Source organism: Peromyscus leucopus, chromosome 8b, assembly GCF_004664715.2.
Source record: "Peromyscus leucopus breed LL Stock chromosome 8b, UCI_PerLeu_2.1, whole genome shotgun sequence".
Lineage (NCBI taxonomy): Eukaryota > Metazoa > Chordata > Mammalia > Rodentia > Cricetidae > Peromyscus > Peromyscus leucopus.
In genome coordinates, this window is record NC_051086.1 from 94,175,959 (window position 1) to 94,198,769 (window position 22,811).

At 38.4% G+C, this 22,811-nt stretch overlaps 1 protein-coding gene across 13 annotated transcripts in view; it reads right to left on the bottom strand.

The window, feature by feature from the left end:
* Cdk12 (cyclin dependent kinase 12) overlaps positions 1 to 22,811 on the bottom strand; it is a 112,802-nt gene that overhangs the window by 50,497 nt on the left and 39,494 nt on the right. For 9 of the 13 annotated variants that reach the window (XM_037200875.1, XM_037200874.1, XM_037200873.1 and 6 more), the window contains exons 10-14: positions 17,715 to 17,831; positions 16,429 to 16,560; positions 13,821 to 14,035; positions 11,872 to 12,324; positions 7,399 to 7,816 (exon numbers count right to left, since the gene is read on the bottom strand). In XM_037200875.1, coding sequence (XP_037056770.1) covers positions 7,399 to 7,816; positions 11,872 to 12,324; positions 13,821 to 14,035; positions 16,429 to 16,560; positions 17,715 to 17,831 — 1,335 coding nt within the window. Of the gene's footprint in view, positions 1 to 1,296; positions 7,817 to 11,871; positions 12,325 to 13,820; positions 14,036 to 16,428; positions 16,561 to 17,714; positions 17,832 to 22,811 lie in introns of those variants that run through there. The other 4 variants (XM_028889529.2, XM_028889531.2, XM_028889530.2 and 1 more) reach the window with 4 other exon arrangements.

Here is a 22,811-nt window from a genome sequence, read left to right on the forward strand (position 1 = left end):
GAGCAGTGATTCTTCAGTTTCTCTCTTACACATAGCTCTGGATCTTCAAAGAGATTTGCCTTTTATTCCTTCCAACCTTTGGCTTCAAGTTGCCCAAGAAACAAGATATCAAAAGCAGTTGTGTGATGGTGCACACCTTTAATCCAGCACTTGGGAGGTAGAGTTCTAGGCCAGCCTGGTCAACATAGTGGGTTCCAGGCCAGATAGGGCTATGTAGTGAGTTCCTATACACACGTGTACACACACACACACACACACACACACACACACACACACACACACACACACACCACAAAGCATATAGTGCCTAACACATAGTAGGTTATCTCAACGTAAATTCCCTTTTTCTCACTTCTTTCTCCCAACATCATAGGTTTCACTGCCTTTCTGGGTCTTTCTGTCTTCATTTGTCAAAGACAGCACTGAAATAATCAAGCTAATGTTCTTCTGCAGCTCATTCATTCTGAGACTCTTAATTCACATATTCTGCTCTTCTATGCACGGCTCATCTAAAACAAAGGGAAGATGAGCAATTTGAAAGTTGACATAAACTATATAAAACCATTTGCAATCTTAAAACTTGAGCAAGGTGGGGTGGCACATGCCTTCAATTCCAGCTGTCTGGAGGCAGAGGCAAGCTGAGCTCTGTGAGGTCTACAACCAAGACAGGCAGGACTACATAGAGACCCTCTGTCTCAAACACACACACACACACACACACACACACACACACACACACACACACTTAGAAAATAAATAATTTCTAACTTCTAGCACATTACCCCTTATTCCTGAATTACTTTTGAACCATATAGACAGCATTGCTATGCAAATATCACATATTACTTCTTTGCTTAATACTTTTGTTTATAGGCCATGCATGCTGTCATGTGCCTTTAATCCTTGCATTCTAGAGGCAGAGGTAGGTGGATTTCTGTGAATTTGAGGCCAGACTTAGTCTACATAGTGAGTGTCAGGCCAGCCAGAGTTATATGGTAAGACCCTGTCTCAAAAACAAAAAACCCAAAAATTATGTATTTATTTTTACTGATGTTCTTTAGACACCCTGAAGAAATGCCTTTAAGCTACTTAATAGTTTGGGGGTTCTAGGCCCACTCTCTAAGCCTAAAGGTACTAGTGTGACCAAGAGAAACCCTTTATTAACCACCCTAAAATAGTGAAGCTCTAAAGCAAACACCTAAGTTTTACTAGCTCAGTCACAATTTTCCCTCCTCACAAACCATTGCCAAGACAGAAGTTCTCCCTTCCTGCCCTATTTCTACCATCTCTTTATACTTTTTTTTTTTTTAAATAAGGCCTTTGAGTCCTAATTGAAGTTGCAAATACTGGTCTGAAGCAAGTTAGAAGTTCCTGAATTAAATTTAGAGGCACAAGCTCCTACGCATGTGTTAAATCTTTTTCATTTAGCCTGTTTATCCATAACTGAACAAATTCAAACTAGCATTAGCCTGGTGCCAAGTGTTGTCGAACAGTGATCTTCACCAGTAGGATCCCCCATTAGACACCCTAGTTCTGAGACAGCCCCTTAGGTAGAAAAAAGAGCTCCAAGACTCAGGCTTTGTTCTTCATTTCCCCACTGGCTGCTACACTGTATCCTTTAAAAACACTACTTCAAACAGCCTCTCTCAGAGATGGTTCAGTTTGTACACATTGTTCTTTATTCCTTTATCCTATCAACTAGGAATACCCACTTCTGACCTTCTTGGGCACGTGCACACAGAAAAATGGTAAAATAAATATTTAAAAACTTCATTTACTTCCAGGTCCTAAGGACTCATCTAAGTGAACTTTATGCCTATATCCTTACTTCAGAGAAGTAGGAAGTTGAGGACTGCATATTAAGAAAGCTTTACCAATAATTACCTATTTAAAGATTGTGAAAGACTAAACTCCATTTCAGTCTTTCTCAGTACTGGATTACTAATTTTAGATAAGAGATAGGAGAGCAACCTAGTGGTCAAAACATTTTGGCGGCCTAGTGATAATCACCAGAGCATCTACTCTGTATCATAGCCTTCTCAACAAGCTTTATTCCCTATATACATTATCTGCAACTGAACCTAGAAATGTCACCAGCAAAAACGTAACATCTTTAGGATGAGGTAAAAGATGAAGAGGTAAAGAGTGGAAGGAAGAATACTGAAACATAACACAGAAGTTCCTTTCATACCTCTGCAATGAGAAAGTATGGTTATTTTTTGCTCTTTATCTCCCACTCCACAAATTAAAAGATCCAGATATTTGTTCTCTGAATTGTCTGGAGAATTCTTTTGAAAACTATGAAACAGTAACAACTCTAAATACCCAGCAGGGTTAGTCATCAGTAATTATGCTAAACTGAAATCATCCTAGTAGGATAGTGAGTAGGAAAGAAAAGAGAAAGAGGGGAGGAAGCAAGAAAAAGGAAAGTGGGGAGGGATAAGACAAAGAACACCAAAAATTCCCACAGGGGTCTTCCCACCTGGGCTGGAGGAATCGTCTACTTATCTTGAGTTTCTACGGCTATAGAAACACTTGGAGGTGTTTGCACACATGAGAAAACCTAGCCAGACAATAATGCCACCTTACCTCTTATGCCAACTAAAAGACTCCAAATCCTGTCTCCTTGAAATGGTTGGCTATTTCTTCACTAAGGAACTCCTCATTCTCATCCCACCTAGCCCTTCAGAATCACTAAACTGTGAATGGAGAGGTCACTCACTAATTTTATAAAACCCAATGGAGTGCGGGGGAGGGAATCTAGAAACCACAGTTTACAATGAAGAACACTCATTGTTAACTTATTATAAGCATTAGCCTTTTTAAAAGTAAGGGTGTGTATCTGGGAAAAGGGTGGGTACTGAAAAGGCTTTCTACATGGAAATGGCTTTGTGTATGAAGAGAAAAAAGTTCAGGCTAGTTAAGTGCTCAGTCTCTAAACACAGAATTAAGACAGCCTGTTATAAAGTGGAAACAATACACTCTGGTACCTTGAAATTCACATCTAGTCACAAAAATGCAATGTATAATGACCTAAAACCAATTCACTGTCTCTGTAGAGACCCTAACAAGATTCTTGAAACTGGAACCATCTTGAACTCTCTATTCTCCTTCAGGGTGAAAAGGATATGATTTTGCCTATAGTCAAGGGACACCAAACATAAGAGAAACTTAGCCCAGGTCAGCAACTCTCAGCAACATTTTAATTCTTCATTTTCCATGTCCTGGGTGCCTCTTATGCTTCTACAACTTGCTCATCCCACATACAAAGTTCATTTTTCCTCTTCCTTTCTCCTGATGGATTTTATTTGCCTTTTTCCTAGCTAGACTGCAGCATATATTGTCAAGGACTCCTTAGTGTTCTAAACCATAAGCAGAACTAAAACAATTTTCCCCTCTGGTAGAGTTGGGAAAGATTTTATGAGTACAGACTTTAACCTGTAAACAACTCTAAGAAAGCTGGATATATTAACGCCCACGTTGAACCTCTTCTATAACATTGTGGAAACCAGATTGGGTGGAATGGTGGGGATCCTGGTTTCAGAGTATCCTTTGGGTCTAAACAGCTTCTTACCAGCTTCTTTTGACGAATGTTGAGCTCAAACCCACTTACCTCTCCTGCCAGGAGGAGTCAGTCAGGGTACATGAAGCTCAACTCTTGATGGCTTCATACTACCATCCATCTGTTTTCTATGTTTTTCATTTTAAAATCATGTTCTTATGGATTCCCCTAACTCAATTTTTAATTCTCTAGTTTCTGCTCTAGCGTTCTCAAGTACCTCTCCAAACCCTGAGAAATTTTGTTTTGTTTTGGTAGTTTATGAGTCTATAGCATTTCTGAAATTGAGAACCCACAACATAAAGGAAAAAAAAATGTCCTTCAAACATGATTAGATATGCTCAAAGGGTACAGAAATCAGAAGTAAATGCAATGGAGCAAAAGTGGTATATTAACAGGAAATATTTAATTTTCCAATCTCCACTTTCCATCTTTATAAACTGAAAGAAAAAATTTAATATATTACAAAATATCTGTACATAGACAAAGTACACCCAATGGGGGTCAAAAACAAGAGAGAGAAAGGAATACAGTGTCAGGAACCTATGAATCAGGGAGAATGAGGTGGCAACTGACACTTTTCCAATGCACCATTCTCTCTCAAAACCTGCTGGTAACCACTTTAGCACTGTACCTATATATGCATATTACACACACACATACATACATACATACATACACACACACACTGGGTGATGATTATGGCATAAACTAACAGAAGTCTTACATACAAACTTGTGCTAACTGCCCTGTTTTGAGTACATAGATCTTATGTCACCTGTAAATCCTTACCCCTATAGACAGATGAAAAAGCTAAGGACACGCAAATCTTTTAAAACTGCATACAAAAAATGATCATGGTCAAGCCATTTTGCCTCCTATTCATGAACAGAATCAGATTTCTCATCTGTTCAAAATAATGTATTTAATAATGATATAATAGTTAAAACCCAAACCACTTTTTAATGGAATTAACTAGGTTTCTACTTTTCCAACATTTGACTTGAAAATTAAGCCAAATTTTTACTTCCATTATGTTTATAGATAATGTAGCTGAAAAATGACCAAATACCTTTTATTCCTCCACACAGATTTCAGGATATTTAAATGAGTTCTTTCCCTCTGCTTTCAGAAGTAGTCAAAATTATAAAAATATTTTTTAAAAGGCTAGACTCCCAAAATGAGGTGGGGGTGAAATGGAATCATACATACATATACATACATTCAAATACACTCACCCCCTTCCCTAGCAGGGATGGGGAAATGGAAGCTTACGTAAATTATTCAGACTATTTGGCATAATTAAAAATATAGTGTGGCAGAGGGGAAGGGAAACATTATTGATGACTGTCCATAACCAAAATACAATGAAAATATATAGAGAAATTTATTCATATTTGATGGGAAAACAATTTTTTCACTGAGCAGATACTTATGAAAGTATCCCTGCTCAGTTTCTTTAATCAAAAATAGGGGACTGGGGGCCAATACCTTACAATAAAATATCTAAAATAAGGCCCATGTCTGAGGACTAACCAGTAGCAGACTGAAGGTACAAATAAACTTTAATGCAATCTATGGATAGCATCTCAATGTGCCTAGGATATCTAATCGGACATCCTGGCATTAAAAAAGCTGTCAAAGCCAAATGGCTAGAAGGTTCACTTACTATTAGTGTTTGGCCTAATGGCAAAGTCAGACCAAAACTCAGAAAATAAAGAAATATACATACTGGTATCTATTTCAGGAACAGGGGAAACTAATGTTTATGTAGCTGAAGAGGGTTCCTTCACCTCTTTAAATTTTTTAAAAATTAATATACCTTTCTAAATATATTTTTTAACTTAAGAACTTGGTATTGAAACATGAAATTTCACTTTAGTTCTGAAAACTATTCTCCAAGATGATAAAGTACATTTGCTTTTCTTTGTAAAAGGGAGCTTAACCTATATTTCACAAACTCCTAAATCTGTGCAGATCATATGACATATATGTTTTTAAAATACTCCAGATGCTGATGGAAGAAACGGAAGCCAAAATGAAAAGCCTCTCAAGTTATCTCACTCTGAGATCCTTTCTCTCTTCCATTTCCGGTTTTGATAAGGCAAAGTTCTTGTCAGGAAATCATACTTTATACCCTTTACCACAATCAAAATGATCCCTACAAGAAATGGGTAGGCTATACACGCTGTGATGTATATTTGTCAATACTGTTCTTTTCTCATGGTAAACTGCTTACATTTTTCTTTAAAGGTATCAGGATTGATATATCTTCAGATATACACCCTAAGCTAGGTTACATGTCCATGTATTTTCAGGATTTCCTCTGACAGTATCACAAGGCTCTGTTTGAAAGGCTTTTTTTAAAAACATAAATATATACATGTAAACATGCTTATTGATCTTATTACCCCTCTAGATATGGAGGTACCATCTCTAACCACAGCTCAGCAGCAATGTACTATCATTTACATATCAACCTCCCCATCAGAACGTGGCTTAAAAAACAAAAACAAAAACAAAAAACTTTAGAATTGAAGAGTTACAGAGAACAATGTAGGAGTTTTAATTTCCTTTCCTTTATTTGGAAAAAAAAGAAAAAGAAAAAGAAAAGAAAAAATAAAAGTATTCTTCCAGGTTCTTGGGCATCTCTACTCTATTTTCTTTCAAACAAATGCCTCAAAAAGATATAGGGAGAGAACAGGGGTAGACACACAGAGGAAGGAAAAAGGAGGGGACAAAAAGGAGAGAGAGAAAGGAGGAGGAAAAAGTAACAAGCAAAAAGCAAAGATTGGGTAAAGTCTACCTACTTGCCCAAGAATGCCACTTTCTACAGCCTGCTTTATGTGCAGGAAGAGGGACATAACTTTTGTCAAAATTGAGCAAACTTAAGGATGAGCAGTTTATTTGGAAAAGGTATGTACAAGATGCTCAACAGGGGTAAGGACAGTGCTCACTGAAGCAAAACTGTGAGAATGAAGAGAGGAAGGAAACATTAAAGCCACTGTTTCCCTTCTAGCAAAAGCCTAAGAAGGAGCTCAGATCTTGTGAACACGCTTCTCTTTAAAGAGGGGTGGGGAACTAAATAAAAATTCAAAAGAAACCACACACACACACACACACACACACACACACACACACACACACACACAATGAAACAAACAAAAAAAAACTTTAAAAACCAAAGCCTCTCCAGAGCCATCAAAAACAAAACTGTTCTCTCTCTTCTGCTCAAGTGCAGGCAATAAGCTAATGCAACAATTACTTTTCAACTGAATGTCTCTTTTTCTCCATATTTTCTACTATAGCTCCTACATAAAGCAGAAGTAAATATTCTAGCTATTGCCCATCCAGGAGGAACTGGTGCCAACATCATTATGAGTCGCCTGCTAGTAGCAAGTGAGCAAGGAAAACAACGGACAGCGTTGCAGTAGTCAAATGCAGATGATTACCTTGCTCTGGCAAGTGATTTCATTAAAGGTTCAGAGGACTAAATGAAAAGATGGACAGGGAAGGAATCTTTCAGGGCATTGATGTCTCTGGGTTAATAAGGAACTCCTCTCCCTCTTCCCCCTCGTGGTGGGACTCTTGCAGCCCCCCGGTAGAGTTTTCCATAAGCAGAAGACTGAGCTGGGCCCCCCCACTGAAGAGGTGTTCCTGAGCTGTTGGCCCCAGTGGCTCCTGGTCCCAGCTCCCCATAGTTTTGCAATTTGGTCTCTGCATGTACCACAGAGTTGCTATTTCCCTCAGATTTCAGGAATGGTTGCCCAACCACTGAGTGTAATGCTAAGGGGACCCTGGCAAAACGAAGGTCCTGGTCCCCTGGGAACTGCACTGACCCTGTGCCCTGGTAACTGTTGGACTCCCCAAGGTGGCTCACAGAGCCTGAGAAGGTCCTGTTCTTCACCAGGGTCTGAACCAAAGATTCTGTCAAGGCCGGACCAGAACTGCGTTCATCAGTGTCAGCGGCACTGAACCCTGCTTCAGGCCCATCAGTGTTTCCATAAGTCCTGTTTGGATGGGATCGGGTGGAGTACTCCATTGGTCTCAAGGCCTGGTGCTCATGTGGCAGGTGGCCAGGAGGCTCTGCTTCAGGCTGGGATAAAAGTTGCAGCAAGGCGGCTGTCACGGCGGGATTCAACTCCTGGGGGGCGCTGGAAAGATCGCCTTCAACCAGAGGGGGTGGAGGTGGCGGCGGTGGAGGTCCAGGGGGCTCAGGGGGCCTCTTCTCTGGTGGAAGAATGTGAGGAGGACATGCTGTGGAAGGGTTACTTCTTTTAAAGACCATCTTAAAATCACATGTGATTATAAACACAAACACATACTACCCAACATAAATAAATACCAATACAAGCAACCAGATACATTAAGAAAATCTTGGAATCAGGAAACTGAAATTTATAAATAAAATAATCAAGTGATTAGAAGTAAAACAGTTGCATTCTGGGTCTTACAGCTGGTATAAAAAGATGTTATGTTTCGAACGACTGTCCTGAATTTTTTTTGTCTGAGATTTCCTTCCTTAAAGAACTGCTCTAATATGCAGGTTGTTGGCAACCTCTCCATCCCTTCTGCTGTTAGATCAAAACATTATTGAAAATAAAGCAGAAAGAAGGAAGATGAGAAGGAACAATATACATTCTGTGATCACATTTCTAGGACATAATCTTTCAGTCTGTACAACTTGCAGACCTGGCTAACACATTTACACAATGTCTGATTAACCTGAAATACAACTTAAAAGAATATACAGGAGAGATGCAATCAAGAAAAACTCAGCATGTATAAAAACTCATTTTGCTTCTCCAGACTTTATAGTCATTTCTCCCCATAACCATATCTTCAAGTTGGATATTAACCAACTACACTGTTAGTAATCCTATTACAATTTTCTATTTTGTTTTCTTATTTTCTGCATTTTTTTTATGCTATGGTAAGGAAAAGTCACTAGCAGTGTTATGCAGAACTGACTGCTGATAAAATGTGTTCAATCCCGTGTTAAAAACTGACTATTCTGTGAGTTCGAGGCCAGCCTGGGCTACCAAGTGAGTCCCAGGAAAGGCGCAAAGCTACACAGAGAAACCCTGTCTCGAAAAACCAAAAAAAAAAAAACAAAAAAAAAAAAACAAAAAAACTGACTATTCAGGAATATGCTGAACTAATACTAAACTCAATTATTACTAAGATCTCTTTCAATGAACCATGTCCCCAAATTTTTGCTTTTTCATTGCTATTTAAATTTGCCTGACAACGACTTCTTACCAAAGCAACAGATGAGAGATAAAATAACATGAATTTAAGGCCATATAAAACTACTGAGACAAAAGCATAGTAAGATTAATGCCTTCAAGACTAAAAGTCAACCTGCTAAAGAAAAGGTTTAATGTTTTGGTTTTACCTTCCAAAGGACCAATTTTTCTTTTTCCTATGGAAACATTTAAAAACATCTATATGGTCATTCTTCTATTTTGTTAGTTAGTGATGTGTTGTCAATACTCAGATAAGCCAAAATCAGACTTTGGTTACAATTTGATATTTCTGTAGTATAATTATCTAGAGCATACTTTGTAATGACAATAAGCAAATTAAGTTTGCACTCTCCAAGTATGCAGATGAAAGCACTCTAAAAACAATATATAATTTTAACACTCTGCAGTGGGAAATAAGGCCATGTGCTATATGAAGTAACAAATGGGGTACCGAGTTGTGTGAGTTTCTGGGTTTGGGGACACAAGCTGGGCAGGTAAGGGGAGGCAGGGTATCACCTTTCAGTTTTGAATGGAAAAGTTCACTTTGTAATATGTAACTCCAAGTTACTTGTTGACTGGCTGATCATCTGAATACCAGGGAAAAATGAATTTAAGGTAGAAAAAAATCAGCTACTGAAAATTTACAATCTGGAGAATAACCTGAAAGGATAGGGTGACTGAACTATAACCATGTACTGTATTTCAGAGCCTTTTACTGTCAACACTACTTATCTATCTTTATAAGGACATTAAAAAGGGGGGAGGGTAATTAGAGCCTATTCAGAAAGTGAAATGCCAAGTTTTTTAACAGTTGGGGGTGGGGGGCCAACAAAAAAAAACTCAAACCAACTTTAAAAGGCATGACTGTGAAAACTGCAGTTTAAGTTTCTTCCAGTTACAGCACTTTTCATTAAAGAACTACTGAAGTTAATAAAGCTTCTTAAAGAAATAAAACTAAAAATATAAATCGTATTGTCCTCAGATTTAAAGTGTTGATGTTGTCCATCTACAATGTTTCATACTAATGGAGGGAGGTAAATAAATGTAAAAATAACTTCAATCATTACCCTTTCTTAACAAGTACAGAAAAAGTGAATCACCAAACTAATATTATTACCTTTCTTGTTTATACAGTCTGTCCTCTGGTAGAAGTGCTAATGAACACTGAAATGGCAAAGTAAGATGCACCAGGGTGTGGTGGCATGAGGCAGGAGGATCTAAGTTTTGAGGTCAGCAGAGACACTAGACAATCCAGGAATGACTATAATAATTAGTTGTGTAGCGTAGTGGATTTTTTTTTTTTTTTTTTTTGACCAGGTGGCTGGCCTAGAATGATCAAGCTGGTCTTGAAATTACAGAAATCTACGCGTTTCTGTCTCCTGAGTGCTGGAGTCAAAAATGCATGACATCACACTCAACATTTGCACTCATTTTTTGTTGTGGCATTTTTACATTCTTCTCTAAAAAGCATATCCCATATCTAGCTATATGCTATGGCTTATTTTCAGTTCAACTCCTTTATGTGGTTGACTGCTTGTTGTCTCAGTCATTTGGTGAACATTTTTCTATCAGGATGTTATTTAATTTGACCACGTTCTTTCAGATACTTTGATTTTGAGTTGAAATTTTTAATTTTTAATTTTTTTTTGAGGGTAGGATCAGAATCTTGAGACATGAGATTAAAAAGCCTACTTTAAATTTACATAGCCTTTTTTAAAATTTAAATATTTATTTTTATAGCATGAATGTTTTGTCTGCATGTATGTCTGTTTGTGTACCGGATCCCTGTGGAGGTCAGAAGAGGGCACCTGATCCTCTGGAACAGGAGTTACAGGCAGCTGTGAGTCACTGAATGGGTGCTGGGAATTGAACCCAGGTCCTCTGCAAGAGCAGCCAGTGCTCTTAACCTCTGAACCACCTCTCCAGTCCCATCACATAGCCTTCTTCATTACTCTGTCTTTAAAAACAATTGGGAATCATCATAGAGAAGACCAAAGTGAATCAAGATGTGTGTGTGTACAAGTTCTAGCTTTGTCTGCCAATATTCGGCAGAGCATAGACTTACTTAAATTTCTTAGGCTGCAGTTTTCCTATTCACAAAACATAAGGTTAATTTTATTGTCTTTCAGTTTTAACAATTTTCACATACAAAAAAACCCAAGTTATATACTTGACCTTATACTAGTGAAAATAAAAAATATACTTTCTTTATCAACCCAGAAGAGATGTAAATGCAGGACCCTAAAGTTCAAAGTTAGTATACCTCTTCAGCCTCTGTGCCTCTTCTTATTTCCCGGAATCTTCAAGGCCAATGAAAATTTCCAAGGAGTTGAAAACATTTTCAGATAGTAAGATTTTGCAAACATTGTGAATGAGAATTGATTAGAGAATTTACAGTGTTCTTCCTTCTAATAAACTGCATGGTTGTGGTCATGTGACACAAGGTGTAACACACGGTTTTTTCCCCTTCAGATTTTGTTGTTTCTTTTCATAATGCTTACTTCCTGAATCCACTGTTCTTTCAGAAACAGACTTAAAAATAATCACTTTTGTATACAATTACTTTTTGGAAAGAAAATATAAGGTGTTATCTGCTTAGGACAATTCCCCAATTATTTTCAGGAACTGAAATGATATTTTATTAGGGCTTTCTTGACTGTATCTTCCAGATAAGATTCTGGTATCCAGGATCCACTCCTACTAGATGTAAAGAACAATTTGATGTTTATTTAAAAGTCAGATTTACTAGGACTAGCTAGCTACCACATACGTAGTAGTTCAAGATATCTCGCTACCTATGGCTTTGATTTCCTTGATTAGAACACAGGGGCTTTACTTACCAGTACCTTCATAAGTGGAAAAATTATCAGTATATGAAAGGTGCTTTGAGACTTAAATGAAAAAGCTGGACAAGAAATACATCATTTGGTGCTATGTTCTCCTGTAGACTAGATCACAGAAAACTGAAACTGAGACCAATGATGTAAAAAAGAAAACATTAAGAGATTTTTAAGAGGATCAACAGCACCTGAGCTCAATGAGATTCATGACTGGTCTGTTTACCTGCTGCCTCCTCCTGTGGCATTGTAGGAGTTCTTCGGGACCCCTGTGGCCCACTATTCTTGTCACTGGTGTTTTCTTCCAGGTTACCTGCTGGCTCTTGGGTTTTCATCAGCTGACTCAAGAGAACTGCCAACATATTCTGCATGTCAGCTGGTGTGTTTGAAGCTTCAGGAGTTGTCTGTTCTGCTGAAGGCACGACCACTGAGACAGAGGGTACCTCCTTCAACGATTCCTCTGGAGCTATGGGTTCTGAGTCCTGCTGCTGAGAACTGGCTTCAGTCAGTGCACTAATAGATTGATTCAAGGCTTCCAGCTGCTGTTGCATCTCTGGGTTGGAGTGGATATTAAGCAGCTGTGCCATCTGAGGGATGCTCAGGTCAGTTTGGCTCTGTAGCAGGTTTAATAACACTGCCAGTTCACTTTGATTCAGCTGCTGTGTGATGTCACCAAGGCCTGTGGGATGAGAGTGCAGCCAATATAAGATGACAAGGAAAGGAAAGAAAGGCCCTTTGCCTTCTTCAACTGACAAAAAGCAATTTATAATATCCAAAGGTGTAGTTTCAGTTTGAATGGCTCATAATTTAATGTCTTGGATTATTACACCACAGTTTATTTTTTATTTGTTTAAAAATCCAAGGACATGGACTGGTGAGATGGCACAATAGGTAAAAGGCACTGGCCACCCAGCATGTCAACTGTATAAAACCCAGGACCCATGAGTGGAGAGAACCAACACTCACAAGTTGTCCCCAGAACCCCACATATATTATGTACTATCTCCAACAAAATAAAAATTAAAATAAATAAACTAAAGCATGTCTGCATTATATATAAAAGTGACAGATATTTTATTTGTATTCTTTTAGGTCAGTGATTTTCAACCAATATTATATGTAAAAACTGTTAGGATGGATTTAAGAACTCGGGTACCTAATGTGCCAAGAAATTTGGCATTTATTCAAGGATGATTTATCTCCTGTATGCTGGGCTGGTCTCAAAGTTGGTGTGTAGTGGTAGATAACCTTGAATTTCTGATCCTCTTGACTCCACCTCCCCAGTGCTGCGTTGCAGTTATTTGCCGCCACACTGATCTGAGGTTATTTTATTTTAAAGTTTACTGGATGATTTTAATGTGTACCAAATGTTAAAAATAATATTGTAGTCTCAGCTACTTTCAAGGCTGAGGCAGGAAGATCCTAATTTCAAAGCCACTGGGTTGATATAGAAGAGAAAATGAAAAAGATAGGCAGTTTAAAAAAAGCTGTGATATTATAGGAGAAATTATTTGTCCTAATGGTTATTTTGATAGTTTTAGTATAACAGTAATAGTCTACAAGACCAACTACATTTCACAATTGCGATTGGACAAGACTGGGTTCCAAAGCCTTTTCAAATCTAACATAACTAACTCTAAATTACTGTCAAAAAGCCATGAGCAAAGCAAGGGCTAGAGAGCTGGCTCAGTAGTTAAGATCATTGGTTGCTTATCCAGAGAACTTGGGTTCGATTCCCAGTACCCACATGCCAGGTCACAAGTACCTCTAACTCTAATCTCAGGAGATTTGACATCCTCTTCTGGCCTCTGCTAGCATCAAGCACAAACAGTGCACAGATGTGCATGCTAACAAAATACCCATGTATGTAAATAAAATGAACAAATAAAAAAAAAAAGTCACAAGCAAACAACCTTAAATTTTACTTATTTAATTGATTGGATTCTGCCACACACAAAATCTAAAAGAAATATAGTATTCCTTAATTCAAGGAATGAAAATACTCTACTGTAAACTTTCTGAACCATGAATAGAAAATAAGGTTTTATCTTCTCAGAAATGAGGACAACAGTCTCTCTCCTAATATTCCACAGAGATATGAACATATATACACTCTACCCTCAAGTCCACACAAGCGCACTTAATAGAAGTAGAAGGCTCCATCCCAGCACTGACCTACTGCATCCCCAGGACCAGGCTCTGCCTTGACAGGAGCAGGCTGAGGTGGTGCTGGGCTACTGTTTTTCACAGGCTCCGCTGTTGTCCCTGAGGTAGTAGTTTCTTTTCGAGAAGCTTTGGATGGAGGTGGCTCTTCTATTACAATACCACTCTGTCGCTGGCGTCGACGTTTCTTACTCCACAATTCATGGCAATCCTGCCAGTGAGGTAGACTGAAAAAATACAAAGGAGGAGTAAGTAGTAAGTAAATGGAAGAATAATGAATTAAAACAGAAAAAAAGGAAAGAACATGAGAAATAAAGAAACAAAAATGTTAGAATGCAGTGTAAAAAGAATCATGGCAGGTGGTAGTTCATGCAAGTATTTATGCAGTAAGAAATAAGGACCTTGTTAATACTAGAACCAACTCCTATGTAGACAAATACTGTTTTATGTTGGTATAAAATTAATAAAGAGAACTTTACTGGCCATGTTTCAGCTGAGGATAAATACAAGTACAGAGACAAACAGCTTACTAATAGTTATGAAAGCCTAGGAAAGGGGCTGGGAGATGTCTCAGAAGATAAAGAACCTTGCCACCAAGCATAACAACCTGAGTTCAATTTTGGAATCCACATGATAGAAAAAGAGAACCACTCCGACAACTTGCCTTGACCTTTCACATGTAGCTTGGCAAGAGTATGAACACACACAATGCAAAAAGACAAGCAATGGTGCTACAAATCTTGGAACTATATAAACACATCATGATTAAATCACTAGTGTACATATCATCCATTGAATTTCCATGTTTAGATATCATCAACATTTTCATTAATGGAGTTTTGCTGGGCATGTCTTTAATACTAGCAACTAAGAGGCAGAGGAAGTTGGGATCCTGTTAGTTTCAGACCAGCCTGGTATACTTAGTAAGTTCCAGATCACCCAGGGTTACAATGTGTCTCAAAACACAAACAAATGAACAAAATTATGTATAGTTCCCAAATTTCAGTTAAAGCTTATACATAAAAACTCTATGATAATAAATGAATTTGGACAGAACTTTGGAGCAATAAAATTTTATGGTTACCAATCTATTCGTGTACTTATCCAAATCCCCTTTTCTGTCGTCGTCGTCCCCCCCCCCCAAGACATATTATCCCAGGCTAACCTGGAACTCTTGATTCCACAGAACAGCCTCCCAAGTACTGGGATTACAAATGTTTACCTCAAACAAAACAAAACAAAATTCCCAAAACAAACACCCTAAAGGGCTGGAGAAATTGTTCAGTAGTTAAGAACTTGTGCTGTTCTTACACAAAACTTGAGTGCAGTTCCCAGAACTAATGTCTGGAGGTTGAAAGTTCTAGGTAATCTGACACCATCTCCTGGCCCCAAAGGGCACCCACTCATATAAACACATAAAAATTTAGTAAAATCGCTGGGCAGTGGTGGCATACTCCTTTAATCCCAGCACTTGGGAAACAGAGTCAGGCAGATCTCTGTGACTTTGAGGCCAGATTGGTCTACAGAGTGAGATCCAGGATAGGCTCCAAAACTACACAGAGAAACCCTGTCTGAAAAAAAAAAAAAAATTAAAAAAAAAAAAAGGTAAAATCAATCAAACAAACAAATATACAAGAAAAACTAGCAAAAACAAAAGAGGCTTGGGAATACGGCTCAGTGGTAAAATATTTACTTGACTAACACATGCAAGGACCATAGTACTGACATAAATAACGATAAACAATAAATCTAGCACAAAAGCTATTAATACTGCTAGTGATAAGTTCAAAGATAAAGGATCTTGTATATGCCATAAAGCTTCTGAAGATCCTCTAGTGTACATTCTATTCAAAAAATTGTGATTAAAGAGGACCCAGGAGATGGCTAAGGTAACAAAGGCACTTGAAGCAGAAGCCTTACCACCTGAATTTATTAGATATATAAAGGTAGAGCCAGAGCAATGACTCCCAAGTTGTCCTCTGACCTCTACACAAGTGCTGTAGCTTATGTGTATGTGTGTGCATGCTCGCTCACGTGCGCTCTCTCTCTCTCTCTCTCTCTCTCACACACACACACACACACACACACACAAGAAAAGTAAAAAAAAAAAAATTAAAAAATGATGAAAGACATACAACAAAACTACATGTTTACATAAAAATTCATGGAGACAAAGGCAGGCAGATCTCTGAGTTCACGAACAACCTGGTCTCAATAAAAAATAAATAAATATAGTTACCCACCTGACAATGATGCAAACTATTTAAAATTAGAACTGTTCTTGCAGTGTGAGAAATACATAGTCACAACATAAATGATTAAACCAGAAGGAATGGTTAAGAGCAAAAACTACAAGGAATATTTTCAAAGACATTGTTTATCACAATATACACTAGAGATCTAGAAACAGAAAGAAAATAGCTTGAATCAGATTAGAACAAATATGGTTGTTAAATCTATTCCTTATTTAATATATGTGATCTTATTCACAGTTAACACTCCATCAGGACTGACATAATCATTCATAGTGATTTTGATAAATCTTTTTTTTTTTTTTTAGTTTCTCATTTTCTGAGTCTAGGAGGAAGTTTAGAATCATTGTACAGTCACCAATACTTACTCTGGAGGTGCCATTTTACTGAGTTCCACATCTTTAAGGAAGTCACTCTGCAGGGTCTGTTCAGCTGTGCAACGCTTGCTAGGATCAAGTGTCAGCATGTGGTCCAATAAATCAAGTGCTGCTGAAGGAATGCTATAGAAAGAAACAGAGAAATCAAAAACTCACAACAAACCTGGAAACCTGTATCAAAAGTTATTTGAATTTCCATCTTCATGTAAAACTGAGCAAAGGAAATTGGAAGCTGGCTAATGCAAGCAACAGATCTAAGCCATGATTTTAAAAATGCTACAATGCAAGTGAAAACTATTAAAATCAACAATTCTGTTCTCTTTCCTCAGGAAGATCAAAAAGACTACAAGCAAATCCACATACTGTTTTAAATAAAATGGTTTTCATTTGTACAAGGCCTTCAGAAGAGAAAATTAGAAATAAGTTCTGATAGAACAAACTCTTCAAAAATAAAATGTCTAAAGCTGGAGAGAGGGCTCAGAGGTTAAGAACACCAGACTCTCTTGCAGAGGACCTAATAGGTTTAATTTCCAGTACCCAAATGGCAACTCACACTCTTCCAAACTCCAGTTCTAGGGCATCCAACACTCTCTTCCACCCTCTGTAGGCACCAGACACAAACATGGTACAGATATATGCATTCAGGGGAAAACATGCATACATAGAAAATAAAAGTTCTACCACGGGCTAGTTAAGGTAGCTCATCGGGTAAAGGCATCTGTTACCAAGCCTTATGACCAGTATCATGCCCTTGGGACCCACATGGTCAAAAGAGATCGGATTCCTAAAAATTGTTTTCTGACCTCCACACACAAATACATAAATGAATGAATGAACATGACTAGGCTTAATGGAATGCCAGCACGCAGGAGACAGAAGCAGATGAGTCCCTATGAGTTTAAAACCAGCCTAGTCTTTGTAGTGAGTTCCAGGCCAATCAAGGATACACAGTGAGACCATCTCAGAAAAACAAAACAACAAAAATATTATTAAGGAGCTGCAGGGATGGTTTAGTGGTTCAGATCCCTGACTGCTCTTCTAGATACCTAGAAAGCCCCAACACCTATATGGCAGCTCACACTGTCTGTACCTCCAGTTCCAGGCAATCCGACACCCTCACACAGGCAAAACACCAATGCACATAAAATAAACAAATCTTTTAAAAAGAAAATGTAATTAAAATGTTTGCTGTAGTAAGTTGGGCTTAACAGTAAAAGTCAAGTCCCAACAAAAGCTGCAAAAAGAAAGGAGATATAATATGATTGTGTGAAACTCACAAAGAGAATTCTTCTCTTAGACGTCTTCTATATTGCTTCTTCGGTTTCATGGTGTTGAAGTAGGGCAGCTTGATAACATCAGGCCACACTGCTGGACAAGGGCTACCACAAAGACGACTGAAAAGAAAGCAAAAGCTAAGTGCAATGAATCGAACCATCAGTATCATGACTTCTAGAGGTTCTTGAAGGAGAAATTATCTCCTGGGATCTGGGGAAATCTATGGTTTATCATATTAGTAGGTATTTTTAAAAAAAGTGAAGTATGACCTTACTGCTCTAAGGAAAAGCAGTAAGAAAACTGGTTACAAGAAAACATACTGGAACCCAGCAGGGCTGTGGTGGCGCATGCCTTTAATCCCAGCACTCGGGAGGCAGAGCCAGGTGGATCTCTGAGTTCAAAGCTAGCCTGGTCTACACGGTGAGATCCAGGTCAGGCACCAAAACGACATAGAGAAACCCTGTCTCGAAAAAAACCAAAAAAAAAAAAAAAGAAAAAGAAAAAGAAAAAGAAAACATACTGGAAATACTGAAAGACAGCAAGTACTGAAAGTACAATCCAAAACGATTCACATATTTTGTAAAACATGTTCTTGCCTATGAAGATTCTCATCATCAATTTTATTCAATTTAGTTAAAATTAATTTCTTATCTTCTTTTTTTGGACCAGTTATCTCGATTGTGCAGCCCTGGCTTTCCAGGAAACATTACACAGATCAGAATAGCCTTGAACTCTGAGTTCAAGAACCTTCCTATTCTTCCAGAGGCTGAGATTAAAAACATTGGTCACCCCACACTAAGGAGCATTAATTTCAAACAGTACAAATTGTAAGAGTTGGTGTACGCCTTTAATCTCAGCACTTGGGAGGCAGTGGCAGGTGGATCTCTGTTCAAGGCCATTCTAGTCTACAGAGCAACTTCCAGGACAACCTGGGCTACAGAGACTTGTTATCTTTGTTTGTTTGTTTCTTTTTTTTTCTTTTTAATTATATATACAGTATTCTGCCTGCATGATTACAGATGGTTGTAAGCTACCATATAGTTGCTAGGAATTGAACTCAGGACCTTTGGAAAAGCAGTCAGTGCCCTTAACTACTAAGCCATGTCTCTAGCCCTTTTGTTTCTTTTTTGAAAAGAAAGAAATGTTTATAGATAACTGAGCATGTATTACTATTACAATAATGAGTTATATATCACCTTTTCCCATTTATTTTATTAAAGAAGGAAAAAAAAAGTCATAAATGCCTATAATCCCAGCATTTAGGAGATTGAGGTTAAAGGACTGTGAATTTGTGGTCAGTAGGGCTTATAAAGAGACTCTTCTTCAAAATGAAAAATCAAACAAAAATAACCAAAAGAAAAACAAGGGAAAGGAACAGAAAAAGGAAAGGAAAAAAGAAGAAAGCAAAGTATAGCAAGAGAGGTTCAAATTCCATTCTCCAAGCCTTCTCCAAATTGCCTATTCATAGATTACATTTTAAAACTGTGGGTTGCCAGGCGGTGGTGGCGCACGCCTTTAATCCCAGCACTCGGGAGGCAGAGGCAGGCGGATCTCTGTGAGTTCGAGGCCAGCCTGGGCTACCAAGTGAGTCCCAGGAAAGGCGCAAAGCTACACTGAGAAACCCTGTCTCGAAAAAACAAAAACAAAACAAAACAACAACAACAAAAAAACTGTGGGTAGACAGCTCAGTGAGAAAAGGCTCCTCTTGCCAAACCTTATGACCTGAGTTCAAGCCTCGGGACCTACATGGTGGAAGGAGGAAGAAAACATGTACTCCACAGAGAATTATGTTCTTTGTTTCTTTTGAGACAGAGTTTCTCTGTGTAGCTTTGGCTGTCCTGGAACTCAGAGATCTGCCTGCCTCTGCCTCCCAAATGCTGGACTAAAGGCATGTGCCACCACGGCCCAGCTACACTTCTTTTCTTGAACTGAGCTACACCTAAGAATAAAGTAGCCACACAAAGAAACAGCATCCTTTATTTGTGTATATGTGTGTGCATATAGAGGCCAACCTCAGATGATGTTCCTTAAATGTTATTCACCTAAAGGCTTTCTCATGAGGCCTAAAGCTTGCTGAAGGGGCAAAAGTGGCTAGTCAATGAGTGCCAAGATCACCTCTTTCTGCCTCACCAGCACCGATGCCACAAGCATGCAACACCACATCTAGCTTTTTAAAATTTAGGTTCTGAGGATCAAATTCAGCTTATCATAACCACACGATAAATACTTTACTACTGAGACATCTACCCAGCTCCCATTTTACTTTTTATTGTTTTAGTGAGTTCAATTACATTTATTTAGTTTTTATGGGAAGTGGTGCATATGCCATTTCTCTCCTTTTACCCTGTGGGTCCTGCAGAAGGAACTTTGGTTGTCAGGCTTAATGGTAAGCACCTGTGTACCCAAGAAGCCATCTCACTGGGTGGGCCACTGTAAGTCTGGTTCTACAAACACTGACACCACCACTAACCATTAAGCATCATGTGAGGAGCTGAGGTTTGTTGGATCTTTTTTCAAGGAGATCGGTCTGAAAAATATTTTTTCAGCAAATTTTTTTACATTTATTATTGTGTACATATCAAACTCAGTGGACAACTTTTGGTAGTCTCTCCTATTATCATGTGAGAGTACCAGTATCATGTGAGAGTACCATCAAGCATGGTTGGAAGCAAGTGTTTTTACCTGTTGAGCCATTTTGCCAGTTTTTTCTACTTCTATTTTTGAGATGGAGACTTACATTACTGCCAAGGCTGGCCCTGAACTCTCGAGCTTAAAGGATTCTTACTGCCTTGGCCTTCTATATAGCTGGTAGTAAAAGCACCACTGTGCTCAAATACAGCATATTTGTATATTACAAATAAAAACATGAAGTTGAGACTTCGATATTACAGAGGTGGAGAGGTGGCTCAAAGGTTAAAGCACTTTAAGTAGGATCCAAGTTCAGTTTCCAGCACCCACATGGCAGGCTTTATAACTCCAGTTTTACAGGATCCAATGCCTTCTTTTGACTTCCAACAGCACCATGCATGCATGTGGTACAATTACATATATGCACTCAAATACATAAGGAACAGAACCCAGATCCTCCTCAAGAATAGGAAGAGCTCTCAACTGTTGAGCCATCTCTCCAGTCCCCTAAAACATAATTTCTATGTCCACACGCTAACAAAAAGAAGAGATGGTAAGCTGGACTGAGCAAAGAGAAATTTATTGTATGATTTGATGGAATAACTGAAAAATGTTATAGAAATTGGAGGACTCAATTATCTATTCATTATCTAGTTTTAAAAGTGTGGGTTATATGGGGCTGGAGAGATGGTTCAGTGGTTAAGAGCCCTTGGTTGCTCTTCCAGAGGTCCTGAGTTCAATTCCCAGCAATCACATTGTGGTTCACAACCACCTGTAATTAAAATCTGGTGCTCTCCTCTGGTCTGTAGGCAGACATACAGGCAGAACATTGAATACATAATAAATAAGTAAATCTTTAAAAAGATAATAAAGTGAGTTATGACTAATGATTGCATAACTGGATCATGACAAATTTGGCAACAGTAATACATAAAAAAACCCAAAAAACTAAAAATCAACTGTGTAATAAGTCTGAGATGTTTCTGGCACCACTCCCCAGTGTTTTGCTGTATGACTTCACTGAAATCTTGACTGAGCACACAACAACCTTGCACTGTGAGTGATATAATCCCAGAGAATGCTGATGAACACTGTCTGAAATACCTCAGCTCAGAATTGAGACTATCGTGTTGTAAACTCAGTGTCTTACTGTATTTATAGCTTTTGGTTCTTTTAAAAACATACTGGCTTAATGATGAAACACTAGTTGGGTGTCCTTGTCGTGCATGCCTTTAATCCCAGCATTTGGGAGGCAGAGTTAGTTGGATCAAGGCTAGTCTGGTCTACAAAGCCAGTTCCAGTCAGGCAGGGGTAAACAGAGAAACCCTGTCTTGAAAAAAACAAACTAGAAAAAAAAGAAAGGAAAACAAAGGCTTTAGCCAGGCATGGTGGTACAAACCTTTAATCTCAGCACTCCAAAGGCAGGAGGATTTCTATGAGGTCCAAACCAGTCTGGTCTACAAAGCAAGCTCTAAGACAGCCAAGACTGTCCCCCCAAAAATAAAAAAAAGGGAAAGCTTTCAATAAATTTCTACGGATGGAGAGATGGCTCAATAGTTAAGAGCACTGATTGCTCTTACAGAGGACCCAGGTTCAATTCCCAGAACACACATGGCAGTTAAAAACTGTGTGTAACTCCAAGATCTGACACCCACACACAGACATACATACATGAAAAAACAAGGCACATAAAATAAAAATATATAAAAAAATTAAAAATAAATAAAGCCCTCCCATCATTCCATTTTTTAAAAAGATTTATTTATTTATTTGATGTGTATGAGTGCTCTATCTGCATGCACACCTTTATTTCAGATGAGAGCATCAGATCACACGATCAATGGTTGTTTGCCTGCATGTGGTCGCTGGGAGTTGAACTCAGGAACTCTAGAAGAGCAGTCACTGCTCTTAACCACTGAACCATCTCACCAGCCCCCTACCATCATTCTTAGGGACGTAAGTATCAAATTAGTATTACTTTTAGATTGCACTATGTTAGAATATTTGATATTAGAAACTGCCATTTGAGTTAATCACTAGAGTTTCACTAAAAAATTAAATGAATTTCCAACTATTTCTTTTATTTACATTATTTATGTTGAGATAAGGTCTCACTATGTAGTGCTGCTGACTTGTCTAGAACTCACGATGTAGAACAGGTCTGCCTCTAGCTTCCCAAGTGCTGGGATTAAAGGCACATGCCACGATGCCTGGTTTCCTTTTTTTTAAATTTACTTTTATTTTATGTGCATTGGTGTTTTGTCTGCATGTATGTCTGAGAGGGTGTCAGACTGCCTGGAACTGTAGCCACAGATAGTTCTGAGCTGCCATGTGGGTGCTAGGAATTGAACCCACATCCTTTGCAAGAGCAGCCACTGCTCTTAACTACTAAGCCATCTGTCCAGCCCCATTTGGTTTCTTCATTTTTTTTCCCCCTGATTATTTCTTCCTTTGCCTGTTCTGCCCATCAG